Raw genomic sequence first — 15,601 nt, forward strand, 5'->3', positions numbered from 1 at the left:
ACTGAATGTTTTGTTACATACTGCAAAAACCTAAACTAAAAGTTAATCAACCACTGATCTATGTCAATCCAGATAAGAGAGAAATGGTTACTTGAGAGACTTAATATGTGCTCTTTAGGTGCAAATAGCATGTCATTAGAAAAAGCAGCTAAGAGGGGATTACATAAGCAGAAAGAGAAGGATAGTATTTGATCCTTGTGCTTCCTGTAGCCTAATGCCTCAATCACATACATTAGAAAATGTACTGTAATGTGATTACATAGCCTTCACCAGATACCATAAAATGCACTGTAAAGAATACTCTTTAAGAAAAAGTCTGCACCTGACCTGAGACTTCCTATTTTGTTTAACAAAAACAGTTCCAGTATCTGTAAAATATGCTTCGCCTTCGTTTATACAGCCACCACCGCCCTTTCCAGCAGCCTTGAAAGTTATTGTGTTAAGGGCATCTTTAATAATGGCCTCCATATCACCTATAAAAAATAATATACTGATAAATCAGTTTTTTATTTAAATCACCAACATACAAATCAGTCATGATCTAATACATTCTTGATCACTATAATATGCTATGGGGCATTACGCTAGTTATTTCATACATTTACATCCGAATTTGAGTGCCATATACTGTAGGGACTAGACTTGTCCTATGTAAACTAAATTTGACAGCTGGTGCTACGTATACGATGCCGACACCAATACGATGCAGAAAAAGAATTCACAATTTACCATCAAGTGTACTAAAAACCCAAGTTGGCTCAGGCATTTCACTCTATCTTTCCAACAGATGAAGCGATTTAGGTTTAACAGAATCAACACTGTACCGTTAGCACTCATTCTGCATTCACAATGTGTGCGAAGAACGCAACAATTAACGGCGTCCTCCCTCCAACGAACAATTAAATTCTGTGGGCGCGCCACAGTGTTTATTAAATAGTTATGCACATGCTTTGTACAAAATAATGTCCTAGCAACAAAAATTACGTGCCTGATTATAAGAACAAGTCAATAACTGAGAAATGTCATTTTCCTAACTCATCATTATCCAAATTTGTCTTTCAAACGCAGTTGTTGTTACTAAATGGCTACCCGTAAATGCAACAAATAAATTTTTATTTGTTTCGTTGAAGATGTCTCGATAAATCACCTTTCAGAAGCGGCATCTTGACACCAACCAATTATATACAAGGAAAGTCGACAAATGCTTCGCTCACTACAAATTAACCTCGGTCATATTTGTGTGGTCTTAAAATACGTTACAAAAACGTATTAGGATTGGATTCGTGAGACTGTCACGGTTGTTTTCCAGAGTTTGAATCCACATCCCACATTCCAACAAATGCGAGAAACATTATTCACCAAAGATAAAGCCTAATCCTCTTTCGTCTTTGGATCTTTGGCCTCTTCACGACAGATTTTATTTCGGAAAGTGGAAATCGAGCTTAAATAATAAATAAATATGCTCACAAAACATACAAATATAGATTTCATGTAGCTTTTCAAATATTAGAATCTGTTTCCGCTATGCCTGCAATGTTTTAAAAGTTTCTCTTTATAGTCGTCTAATTTTCTTTCATTACTATTAATTACGTTTGCTTCCGCATTCAAAATAGTTAAGTATGGTATCTTGATCTTAAAATTCTGCATCTACATCTATACTCCGCAAGCCATCTAGTGGAGTATGGCGGAGGGGACTTCGTCTATCACTGTAACTTCACCATCACAGTCACTGGTGGTTGCCTGTAGACTCGAATATCCGTAATTTTATCTTCATGGTGGTTTCGCGAGATGTAGGTAGGAGGAAGTAATATATTGGGTTGACTCTTCTAGAAACGTACCGTCTCGGAACTCTAACGGTATGGAACCGTTCGCTCTGACCGTCAAGTCACACTCAAATCACGTCGAGTAAAAAGATTATACAATGCATTTCAAATGGCATCATTCACACAGCCAAGGGACCGATACATCACATAACGTCAAGGTTCCTCGCGGAGTATGTTTCGGTGGTGTCAGTGTCTGCTAATATTGGAAGTTAACCTATTTTCGCCATACTCGCTTATGTTACTGCAGTGGATTTTTTTGCTGTTGCTTCTCCCTAATCTTTATTGTGCTTTGTTTTCGTGGCAAACTGCAAATGCTCCATGAGGAATTGGATATTTTTCCATTGAGTGTTCTTTCACAAACGAGGCCAGTTAAAAAGTCAGATCTGATTATTGTGCTTTGTTTTCGTGGCAAACTGTAAATGCTCCATGAGGAATTGGATATTTTTCCATTGAGTGTTCTTTCACAAACGAGGCCAGTTAAAAAGTCAGATCTGATTACGGAGAAAATACGGTTGTTTATGACGTTATTAGTTACATGACGAGAGGACATTTGTAGCGTTTCATAAGGAAATGGACTGAAACATTCAGACTCTGCAACTTGTGTGTTTAAATATGTGTTTGTCGTGGGCTTATTTATTATTAAGTAGCTCCCAGAATTGTGCTTGAAACAGTTTTACTAGGATCATTGGTCAATATTTATGTGGTTTCATGGTTTCACTATCTTGAACTGTAAACCAAATACAGAACTTAAAGAAAACCTATAAATCTTGAAGAGAAAGTTATTGAGGGAGATATGAAGGGCTTATTCCAATAGTGATACAAGTCCATTACCTCCACTTTTCTGCCTATAATGCTTCTGCAGTTAATTATCCAAACAATCAGAAAGAAAGGTTCATCTCCACGAAGAAGCCATATGCTTGGATATTTCTGGTATCTCAACTGCAGATTTTTCAACGTTCATTTAACTTTAGGACGCTGTATATCACAATGAACAAAAATGGACTACTACCACTAATGAAATAAACCCTTCATCTGACCATTGCATAAATATTTGCACTGGACTAGCAACTAGGCCTAACCTTAAACAGACCAATTTTTTATGGGATGTGATTGCACCTCGTAATGCTGTGTTCGTTTTAGTGTTTCTGTATACAATTTGACGTAACAAATGAAAAAATGATGCTTCGACTATCTAAAATGTGAAATGATTATTTTTCTTTCTTAAGATTCTTGTATAGTGTGACGGCGAAACATTAAAGCTTGGTTGACCTTGCACATTACATTGTTGGTTAGGTATGCTAACCGGTTAGTTTTGTTGCTGTTGTTGGGAAAAACCTCTATTGTTACCAAAATGTGGTTCCTGTTGCTGATAATTTTGACGATACTGATAATTAAAATTTTTTCTGTTATTAAAGTTCAAGGAATTATCTGATTGCTGAACTTCCAAAAGCTGTAATAGATCTCTAAATGCCGAAATATTTTCTTTCTGCTGACCTGTTAAAAGTGATACTCTTAACGATCGTGGTAGTTTAGAAATACATAATTGGATAAGTGCAGATTCACTGTATGGCTCACTTAAGTACTGGTTTTGCTGGACCACGTGTTCAAAAAATTGCGTGACAGTGGAAAAATTTGAGTTCTCATAATTCGGTAAACTAATTAATTGATCCTTGATTCCATGCTGTGTCGTCTTCGACCAATATGCTGACAGAAAAGCATTCTGAAATTCTTCTACCGAATAGCATTGTCTCGTGATCGGTCTCATGCGAGTTGCCGGTTCCCCTTCCAAAAAACTGCAAATAAATTCAAGTTTGTGTGTTATGGGCCAAGTTGGTAGAAAAGCAAAGCTAAATTGTTGTATCCAATCCAAGGGGTGAATCTGTGTTCTGTCATGTTTAAATACTTTAAATTTTCTCACGGATAGAAAGTGCTTGTAATCAAAATTTTCGTCTCTGAATGTCTGAACAGGTTCAGGATTGTATGCTAATCTGTTTGTCTGTGACTGTTCGGAATCTAAGTCACATACTCCGTAAATTACCTAAATTATACAAGATGTGTGAGTGTGAGAAATGTTCGGGATGTGGCGTATGCTGTGCCGTGTTAGAGGCTGAAACATTTTTCATCTCTGTCACTTCTTGCTGTAAAGTTGACAATTTTCTATGTAATGTATTATTAGACGAACCTATCTCACTGATCGTCTGCTGTAAATTTTGGAAGTCGGGAGTTTGATTAAACGAAACTGGTGAAAAATCATCTCATTTGGTGTCATTGTTACTTTCGATAACGTCAATGCGACTGGCCAATTCATCATATTTTTCAGTCAGTACTTTTACGTGATCATCGTTTTTAGTGTCACAAGCATTAATTTGTTTTTGTATTTTACGTGTGGTTATGTTCAACTTTTTAATGTCTGCTTTGATGGCATCGGGATCCTGTATTAGTTCCAACTTTTCAAGCCTGTTGGTCATTGTCTGAAAGTCTAATGTGTGTGTGTGTCTGTTTTTGTTTTAAGATCGGAGATTTCATCATGCAATTCGGTGTTCAACTGTCTGATTTCGTCCGATACTGTAGCAATATTGTTGTCTACGTATGTTTTTGCTTTCGTAAGTAATTTACGCTTATCTTCTTGTCTTTGTGCAGTAATTGTTTCCATGACTTGTTACTTTACTTTATTCTGTTCCTGTATAAATTTACGGTAACGCGTTTCACTGCTTTGTAAGTGGTGATTAAAACGTTCGTCAATTTGTCTTTTCTGTTGGTCAAATTTCACGTCTACTTTCGCATCCAGCGTGCGTGAAAGTTCTGCTGACATTAATTTAAACTCGTCGCGTAACTGTGTTGCGTTTTCGGAACATTGTTTAGCGACTGCACTAATTTCATCTCTAAGTAATTTAGTTGTGGCTGCATGTGTATTACTTAATTCTTGAGCCACAGATCCAATTTCTTCACTACTGCTCCTAGCAAAAGCCTTAATTTCCTCACGTAATTGTTCTTTAGTATCATGACACTGCACGGCAATGGCTGTAATCTGTTCACTAAGTTGTTTGTTCTGTTCATTTAGGTTGTCGTGTTTTTCATTCAACTGTTTGAAATTGTCGTCTTGTTCTTTCTTAGACAGTTTGAGATTTTCATTGATTTGTTTGTAATTGTTATCTTGTTTTCATTGAATTGTAGTAATAATGCTACAACTTGATCAAACCCAGAATTAGCGACTCTATTTTCTATGTTGTGTGTTGGTGTATCTACATTTGTCACGTTTTGTGTAATCATTTGGTCATTCTCTGATTCTTGAACAGGTTCGCCAATTGGATGTGCATTGTTAGTCACTACCTCGGAATCAAATAAATCTGACGTATTTTGACTACATTGTTCATCTTCGTGAGAAAAATTTATCTGTTCACAATTTAAATTTTGCAAACCGGGCATGTCAAACTGGGCAGCGTTCATTGTAGGGGAACGTGCTGCATCATCAATTGTTACATTTACTGTGGACATAATTGTATTTGTTTGTTCATCATTAGGATCAAAATCATTACTAGTGATCGGTAGGCACTGATTATCTGTAATTAGACGATTATCACTATTACACTGAGTGTCACAAGTATTATCGGTCAAATTATTCGAGTCGGCTATTTCACTCATTGCACATCGCGATGTACTGTTAACAGTTTTTCGCGGCCTTTTTCACAAATCAAAATTAAGCACAAAATGAAACAAAGTCAAAGCAAAAATTGAACAAATACAATTACAACAAAGAGCAATAAATTGCCGATGATATGTGAAAGAGTGACAAATCAGTAAATGTGTTGCGCCAGATGCAAACTACATTTAAGTAAATAAGAGCAGATATATGACTACTTCTCAGAGATTCACAAAGAAATACGATCCTGGCTGGTTGTCGCCAAGTGTAACCTCCCCACAAAATTTATTAATTAATAATATGAGTGTGATTCTAACTTAGTGTAACCTCAAAACAAAATTATTTCTCTTTTGTAACATCCCTACAAAATTCTTTTCACATTAACCTACACACAAAATTCTTTCTGATTTAATCTAAGCTCAAAATTCATTCACATTTAGCGTAAACTCACAACAGAAAAAATTATAATTATGTCGTTCACATTCAGTGTAACGTCCCAATAAAAAAAATAAATTCAGTAACCTGGTAATAATACAATGTAACTAACCTCTCAATTAAATTGTCGCTCACTTATGACTTTCCAATAATTCACTGTGAATTTAACCTGGTAAATTTTGGACGACAGCAGTGCTGTGTCATGGCCCTGAAAGATCATTCTGAATAAAAAAAAGGAAACATTCTTACCTCAATGAAGTCGCCGGATATATCTGCTCTTACAATAAATCTTTCCGGCACAGCTCTGTGCAATGCTGGCCGACCTATCTGTCATTTATGAAAGGAAACAACTGACTTTTCTATTGCAATAATCGGGATGATCATGGATGGGAGAAATTAGTAAATTCTTTAAATTGAAATGAATGGTTGTTAAAAGTTACTTTTTATGAAGAAGATTATTATTACGAGATTTTTAAAACATTTACATGGCACTTGAGATAACATTACTACATATGCGCGAGGCTGCTTTTTACCTTATACAATAATACTCAGCCTCTGGCATCACTGCACCGCGACCGGGCCAGCCAACACGATACACCATACCAGACCAGAGCAGCCTCCAGACTAGCCACAACTTACTGCTACAGCTACACAGTTCCTACTGCAGTCATCACTGCTCTCTGGTCAGAGACCTTGCATATCGCAGGCAGCGCATGATCAATACATCGAAATTACATCTGCTCGGACCTCTTACAATAAGAAATTAAAATTTCGTAAATTTGACAGTCACATTCTAGTTAACAGCTTCTGTAGGCAGCAATGTAAAGCTGCTGAGGTGGCTATTTTTGTTCAAGAGACACTAATTACTACAAAAATGTAGGTCATTGGTGAACACAGCAGGGAAAGAAATCTAGAAATTAGTCTTGAACTGAAGGAAGAGGGTAGTAACTATATGAAATACAAAGTGACAGGAATTTATCACCCATCAAATGCAGATGTGTCACACTTTTTTTGATAGGCTCAGCTCAGTCCTTAGCCTAAGATAACCTTACTATACCCGGGGATCTCAATATTAATGCAAACTCCAACAACATGATTGACTTGAAGCTAACAGATCTATTGAATTCATGCAACCTTGTAAACATAGTAGGCACTGATACAAAAGTGACAGACTACACCTCCAGCAGGATAAATTGTGTCATAACTCATAAACATGCTACAAACAGTGTTAAACAGAATGATACAGAATTTCACTACTTGGACCACTATGATAGTCTGTTAAGTACATGGGTATAAACACAGCAGAAGCAACAAATGTTACTGAACAGAAAAGAATCTTGAATGATAATAATACAAACCGCCTCGAACATAAATTAGCCCAGGAGGAATGAAACAGTGCTTATAAAGTTGGTTGGTTGGCTGATTCAGGGAGGGGGCCAAACAGTGAGTTCGTCAGTCCCATCGGATTTGGGATGGATGGGGAAGGAAGTCGGCCATGATCTTTCCAAGGAACCCTCCTGGCATTAGCGTGAAGCTAATTAGGAAAATCACAGAAAACCTAAATCAGGATGGCTGGATGCGGGTTTGAGCTGTCGTCCTCCCATATGCGAGTCCAGTGTGCTAACCAATGGGCCACCTCGCTCAGTCAAGGCTCAAATAATTAATGAGATGAATTCTATGAAACAATTTTATGACATTATAACCATTGTTACCCAGTTAAAGATGTTAAAAGGACCCTAATACATAGAAAGATTCCAAAGCTGAAACTATTCACTGGTCTGATTAAACTCATGCAGAATGTTCATGACCTCTTCTTACATTAAACATCTAAAAAGGACATCATACTCAAGGAAAAGCATTGCAAAGCTATGAAAATGTTTAAGACAGAGCTTTCGGATTTCAGGAAAACGGTTCACATTGATTCAGGCATTAAACCTGACAATGTGAGTAAAGCATCTTGGAAGCTCATTAATCAATACTGGAAAGCACCATCAAAAGTGAATATGGAAGAAATAAGCACATTGCATGGGGGAAAATCAAGAGAAGATCCAAGAACAATCCGCAACATTATCAATAAATATTTCATCACACCACATGGTATCCCAGCTCAACCTGTTGATCAAAATAGTCAAATGTTTCATTTGTTCATCCCTAGCTGTAAACTTTGAATTCAGAGCTAAAAGTGAACATGAATTGAGTCGAATAATCAGCATGTTAAAGACCAAGCACTCAGCTGGCTGGGATGAGATATTTAGTGCCCTAGTTAAGAAGTGTCACAAAGAATTAGTTAAACCTGTTCTCATATATTGATGACATAATGATTTGTACATTGTTATGGTTAGGGATATTTGGAGCCATCAAAGGCACTCCAAGGTAGGAAATCAGAGACACAATGCTGAGAGCAGGTGATAGTGCAAGTGTTTAGGTTACAGCGAATGAATAGTAACACTAGATCCGTGGAAATTGGAGACGCTTTGTGCAGCTGCCGGGGCAGAGAAGTTTCACCTCAGAGAACTAACTTGTAATTCCATCCACCGCGTAGACGCTGTTGTATGGCGGCACTGTAGAAGATGGACATGAAAAGGCACGTCTTAGCAGAGGTAGCAAGGTTGATGCTTGCTGTTGAGAACTGCAGCATCAGTGGGTTTGCATGGGTTAGAGTGCTGCTACAGCAGTCCCCACTCACAGAAGAACGGAGGGCGCGGCCACGTGACGTAAACCACTGTTGTTGCTGGCCACAATTGGAGTGGCAGTGACGTTTAGCTTTCAACTGAACGCTGTTGATACCAAACTTGGAGTCTGTTAATGTAAAATCAAGAAGCATCCGTACCTACCGAGTAGACATAGGGGAGCAATCTAAATGTGGTTGGCCAGAGGCGCCCAGAGATGCAGAACGACTCACCAGATAGGCAATAGCTAATAGGTAAATATCTCTAGTGTCAGGTGTGGGGTGATTTCGGTAACGATTTTTGATATAGATGGGAGCCGATGGATTATTGGGTCGTCTGTAGGAAGGGAGAAATGGTGCGTCGCCACAATTCTTTAAAAACCCATGTTTTTGAATTCAGAGGGAGTTCTCAGACAGATCGCTGAGGCGCCGACTCCGTGTCGCACGTGGCCAGCCTCGATAAGCCCCGACATGTCTGTTTTTCTCACTTGGAGTGCTGCTCTTAAGTCTGTACTTCAGTCTGTACTTCGCTACTTCTGTTAGCACCTGCCCCCATGGCTTCAGACACTGACTTGTGTTGTGCAACCAGTTGCCTCCTTGGCTTTTTCTGATGTTTATAATTAGCCTTCAGTGTAGTAGATAGTCTGGTCGCAAATACCCTTGAATTTCATGAGTCTCCTGCTGGAAGCATCCTATCGAGTTCCAGAATCTGCATCTCGTGTAGATGCCCTGTGGTAGTGTTTGACGCTGATCCAAGTTATCATCCTACCTTCACTGGGAATATGTCTTTCTGCATTTGCTCCTCACCGCTCGTAAGTTGCACACTGACCTTTGACACACTGTCTTCCCTCTATCCTGTGTCAGGACACCACATAGGTAAATATTTGTGGTGCCAGGTGTGGAATGATTTTCTTAACGATTTTTGATATAGATGGGAGATTTCCACATACTCATCCCGACGTCATGCCTGGCTGACGGCTTTGAGACTCATTTGAGAAGCAGCAGTTGCACTGTAGTGAAAACAGGTGCAGCTTGAAGAGCAGAAGAAATACACTGACGTCCGGAGATCGATGCCTGACGAGGGAAGATGCAGCCAATCCAGCCTTGTCCATGCGACTTCACGATTGTGCGGGGGTCGCGGGAACGGCCAAGCACAACGAGACGGAGCTGCGAGTGCGATCAAGAGAGGACCGCCAGGGCAACGACAGCCAGCAACGGCCCTGAGCTGCACAATTGAGGGCAACGTGACTCCATGGGCGTCACACGGTCACGTCCTGATCGGCTCAGCTCAGCTCAGCTCAGCTCACCTCAGCACAGTGTTCCGCTTTCAGCAATGATGCTGTTTCGTTTAGCCTCTGCACAACGCATCAGCAGATAAAAGTAAGTCATGGCCTCATCTAACAATGCAACAATAAAAATTTGTTGTGTGGTTCGAATGTAGGGAATTCGGTGAAAAATGAGAAGCAGGGAAACAAAAAGAACGCATAAGATTACAGTGGCCTTATGTTGAACCGGAAAAGGTATTCAAAGTCAATTGTGAGAATAAAAATATGTTCGTAGAACTGAATTGCCCATAGAGTACAGAAAGTCCATTAAAATTGCTTCTATATAATGGACCACAAATTATCTTGTTCAGCATGAAGTATCTGCGAAGCCAGGTTGGGCATAGACCTGAAGGAAGTATGAATATTAAAGGTATCAGAAGTCCAGTCATACGTACATGTGGGACAGCAGTTTTAGAACTAGGAATGGATCGAAGATTAAGAGTGAAACGTAAGTTTCATCTGGTAGTAGTGAGCTGGATATTCCCTATGCCGGTTTAATTGGTAGATACTTCCATTCGAAGCATGGTGTAGTAATTGATTACGCCAGGGAGCCCTGTGGATCGGGGGTAGGCCCGTTAAATTCTGTATGGAGACAGAGGCGCAATGCACAAGTACACAGAGGCAGAGTCTTAGAAAGCCACGAACAGAATTTGAAACTGCAAGGTTTGAATACAATGGAGTTCAAGGATCCCTGAGCTGTTCAGAGGGCCCCTTAAACAACAGTACACTGAAGAAATGGTGAAGTAAACAAGGTACTGGTGGACAGACGTCTTACCGATGGGAAAAGAACGCAACAGAGCATAAGCCAACCCAGGTGGCTAAAATAAAGTTGGGTCCTCGCAAGGAAAAGATTTTGAGAATAAAGGTTGAGGATACTACCCTTACAGAAGGCATTATGAAGAAACAAGAGTTCCTGGGATGCGTGTAACAACCAGAGGCGCTGGTGAGCGTACAGAAAGACTCTTGTTTAATTAGCGTGTTAAATACAAGAGAAGGGGAGGTTTCTATGGAGATGCCTCGCACTGGGGTTGAAGAAGTTACGCTGCTTAGCCCAAGTCCGAATCAGACTGTGCATAAGGCAGACAAGGTCCCAAGTGAGAAAAAAGGTCGAGTATCAGTTTATTAAAAGAAAGCTTGCAGTTAGATCATTTAAATACCGTAGAAAAACAATCCATAATAGAAGTGTATTCTGCCTATAATGATATCATCCATTTGGCGGGGGATAAGTTGACATATGCAGATACAATCCGGCACCAAATAAAACTGTTTCCCGAACTAGAGGGGCAAGTAATTCCCTCTTGCCCTTACAGGATACCGGAAGCGCAGAAAGAGGTGTTACAACAGGAGAAAAATCAATGTTGGAGGACGATGTAATAGTACCTTCAGCAAGCGCCTACAATTCCCCATTACTCATGATTCTCAAAAAGATAGGTGCATTTGGTATAAGGAAATAGAGGGTGGTAGCTGATTACAGAAAACTGTATCACATTACTGTCGACACAGTCTTCCCACTTCCACGTATAGATGAAATTTTAGGTGGACTGGATAAGGCAAAATATTTTTCAACGCTTGATTTGGCTAAGGGATATTATCAGGTGTTACTGGATGAAAAAGACCTATAGCTTACAGCTTTCAGCGCACCATACACTCATTATATGCACAAATGAATGCAAATGGAACTCTGTTCTGCACCCTCCACATTCCAAAAATAGATGAATTCGGTTCTGATGGGTTTACAGGATGAAAAGATGTTTATTTATTTAGATGACATAGTAATTTTTGGCCCGATTGGGCAAAGCTTTCAAGAGGCTAAAGGCCCGTCCACACGCAACGATCTGTCTGCGCAATTGTCTCCGCACATCACATCTGCGCAGACAGATCGTTGCGTGTGGACAGAAAATTTGCACCAACCCGAGGTGTGTGCAAACCTGGAAGTTGGAGTTAGAGGTTTGAGCGAAACCTCTCAAATCTGTGGGTTCAAACCACATCTGCGCAGACAAGTTGCAGCGCATGGACAGGAGATCGCCGCAAATCTGGCGCGAAACAGCTGTTTGCTCAGACTAGTGTTTGTATTTGTGCTTTCGACCGTAGATACTAGTAGACTGGCCTTGCTGTGCAGAAGCTATAGGGCTAGTGTGGCTCCAACGTAAACCACGTGACTGTTGGTAAAATGTGGCGGGATTTCAAATCAGCGGTCTGCCATCCTATGTTTGTATCGTATTTTCCCCCCATTTCTCAGTTGACTGCCAAACGCTTCTAACGAAAATTACTTTTTTATTTGCGAAAAATTATGCCAGAACTACATTTGACCTGGATTTGTTCACAGTACCATTTATAAAATCTAACAAATACATCTAACGCCACTCTGGTGGGCAGCGGGACGAAATTACTATAAACTATCAATTAAAGTAAAATGTCGTTAAAATTCTTTTAAACAGTAAGAGTGGGCTCGTGTCAAAACTCTAAACATTTAATTCGCCACGTTTTGAGTTCTAGTCACTTATAAAAGAAAGTGGGATAAGGGAATTATGTCAACTATAGGTGCCAAAATTGTCGACTTTAGGAGCAGGTTCAGTTCCCACTATTTGTACAAAAGTTTAAACTATCAGTTTAAAAAAAAATGATATTTTAGATGAAAGGTGAGACTTTGAAGTTTCAGAAAATAATTTTGGAGCCTAGGTTTAAAAACGACAGACACTGTAAATATAAATTATAAATATACATTATAAATAATGACTAACTTATCAAAAAACTTCTCCGCAAAGCGCTTCGGGCAAAGGCGCGTATGTGCAGATGGGTTAAGGTTTTTCCGTTTCAGGGCCTGTATCCAAAGCTGTCTTCGGTTTTCATCCTTAGGGAACCTATGAGTAGGAACGAGAAACAATTATACTTACTTCTGTAACCGAATATCACAGATACTTTCCAAAATGTAATGCGAGTTTGACATTACAGGCATCACTTTCAACACTTTAATTTACGTGATACTCTATTTCAAGTGTAAAAAAAAACATATAAAAGTCACTTCAGCAGATTTCAATAAACGCATCTGCACTATCATAGAAACACACGTGAAATGTAATGCCACTTCCCCCGACAAAACGCTGAGTACAGCTATAAGCGCAACACGAAACAACCATGTTTTGCCAACATTCACGTGGCTTCGGCCCAGAGATGTTGGAGCCACGAAAATGACGTCAGGGCCAGTCTATTGTATTTATTGTCGAAGATTTGTGCCCACAGGGTATTAAAATGGCTGATACTCGTCAGTGTTCTCGAGAGTTTGTAAGTGAATTCATTGAAATATATAGAAACCACCCATGTTTGTGGAAGGTTAAAAGTAAAGAATATAGTGACCGAGACAAAAAGACAGCACCATACAATGCTCTAATTGAAAAATTGCGAGCAGTTGACGCCTAGGCAAACAGAGAAACAGTAATAAGAAAAAAAATTTGTTGCGAACTGTTTACCGAAAAGAGTTATCCAAAGTTCAGAAATCTAGAAGATCTGGTGTAGGAGTAGATCAAGTATACCAGCCAACGTTATGGTATTTTGATGTGCTTGGCGTTCTTAGTGATCAAGAAACGCCCAGACGAAGCAGGAGTACTATTGAAGATGAAATTGGAGTGTCAATGTGCGAGGAAATGGAACACGAGATAATGTAAAACAATATATTTCACATACGTTTATCAACAGTTTATTCAAAAGGATATATTTGTGTGAAAACATAATAGAAAATTAACTACTGTTATAAAAAGAACCCATCCTTCAAGACAGCGTAAATAGCTGAACATGTGTTGGGTATTATTTCACGCAACGCTTGTTTCGATATTGTAGTTGTAAATTCCAAATCCTTGTAGCTCCTTCCTGTTGCTAGGAATCTTAATGTTACCGCCAGCCGTTCATGAGGAGAAACTGCCCTTCTCATACAAGTATTTTTTCTCATAATGTGAGGGATTACAAGCTTTAAGAGATAATTATAAGTTTCGACATCCATCCGCAAATAATTTCACCAGTCGTTAGGTTCGCCCTGCAACTCGTGCAGTAATTTACGTGAGAAAACTACTTGTGCTTTAGCAGCCACTGTCTACACCATTTTGACCGCTTTCTCTGTTTCCTGCAGTCGGTCTGAATGCTTTTTTGCAACACAAGTTGCGAACACAGACCACAACAGAACTTCGTCCATTTCTATATTTCAAAATAACTGAATTAAATTTTTGATGTTTATGGGGAGCGTAGTCGCTTGCCACTGATATTTCTTTTCTACACCGACAGATGGCGGGCGAGTAGTAGATTGAGGTTTGTGTCGTGTGAACACACCACATTTGCAGCGATCTTTTGCATGTACAGACATCTGCGCCGATGTCTGCGCAGACGGATCGTTGCGTGTGAACTGGGCTTAAGGTAACATAACTTGAAGTTGCAGGTAGATAAATGTGAATTTTTAAGGAAGGCGGTCGCACATTTGGAACATGTCTTAACCAAAGATGGGTTCAAACCAGACTCAAACAGACTATAAGCAATGGCGGAATATCCCCAGCCCAGCACAGCCAAAGCATTAACAAGTTTCCTCGCATTAACTGGGGACTATAGACGCTTCCTTAGCGATTTTAGTAAAATGGTAAGACGACTGCATGAGTTGTTAAAAAAGGATGTTAAGTATGAATGGGGCGCCAAACAAAAAGAGGCGTTCCAAATGCTAAAACAGAAGCTGCTCAACCCCCCCTCCCCTTAAATAACAGTACCCAGATTTTTCAAAAAAGTTTATAATCACCTTGGACTCAAGTCAAGACGCAGTTGGCTCAGATCTTAGCCAAGGGGAGTTGGATGAAGACCTTCCAGTAGCATATGCGTCCAGAAGTTTGAACAATGCAGAGTGAAATTACAGCATAATTGTAAGAGAGTTATTGGCCATAATTTGGGCTGTCAAACATTTCAGACCATATGTTTTTGGTCATAAGTTTACCATCTGTACAGATCATAAACCATTGCAGTGGATCGGAAACGTTAGCGATCCTTCCTCACGCTTGATGGAGTTCAGATTGAAACGGGAGGAATATGATTCTGAAACTGTATACAAAAAAAGACAAGAACAGCTGTTAGTAGATGCATTGTCAAGGACGAGGGAAGTACAGTCAGCTGATACCGAAAGACGAGCAAATGGATGCGAGGAAGTGCCAGTAGTCGAGGATGACGAACAGCAGGACATAACTGCTGAAGAAAAGGCGGAAATTTTGCAGGAATTCCGTGACGCACCTATAGCTGTACATCAAGGTTCAAATGGCTCTGAGCACTATGGGACTTAACATCTATGGTCATCAGTCTGTACATCAAGGGGTCGTAAGAACTTACGATCGAATTAAGAAATACCGAACGTGGACTGGTATGAAATAAGACATTGAGGACTACATCCGGAAATATGCTTGCCGTCAAAAAATCGAAATAACGCAAAATAAGACTAAAATGCAGTTGATTATCGTCGGTTCACTGACGATAACAGACAGAAACAATGGATACATACTAACATTCCAGGATGCTCTAACAGAGTTCATTGTTTTAGAGCCGATAGAAAAGCAGGAGACACATACAATAGGTTGTGTCCTGATGGGAAGAATAATTCTGAGACTTGGAATACCCTCAGTAATACTCAGTGCCAATGGTAGCAATTTTTTGAGTGATACAATAAAAAGAGTGTGCAGATTGTTAAGGATTA

General features: G+C 39.5%; 1 protein-coding gene across 2 annotated transcripts in view; it reads right to left on the reverse strand.

Annotated features, from left to right (window-relative positions):
- The window catches only part of LOC124606133 (ketosamine-3-kinase-like), a 53,127-nt gene extending 51,755 nt beyond the window's left edge, over positions 1 to 1,372 (reverse strand). Inside the window, exons 1-2 of one of the 2 annotated variants that reach the window (XM_047138101.1) lie at positions 1,148 to 1,372; positions 328 to 473 (exon numbers count right to left, since the gene is read on the reverse strand). In XM_047138101.1, coding sequence (XP_046994057.1) covers positions 328 to 473; positions 1,148 to 1,163 — 162 coding nt within the window. In that variant the 5' untranslated portion in view covers positions 1,164 to 1,372. The remainder of the gene's footprint in view (positions 1 to 327; positions 474 to 1,147) is intronic. The other variant, XM_047138109.1, reaches the window with a different exon arrangement.
- Positions 1,373 to 15,601: the final 14,229 nt, after the last annotated feature.

Source organism: Schistocerca americana, chromosome 1 (genome assembly GCF_021461395.2).
Source record: "Schistocerca americana isolate TAMUIC-IGC-003095 chromosome 1, iqSchAmer2.1, whole genome shotgun sequence".
Classification (NCBI taxonomy): domain Eukaryota; kingdom Metazoa; phylum Arthropoda; class Insecta; order Orthoptera; family Acrididae; genus Schistocerca; species Schistocerca americana.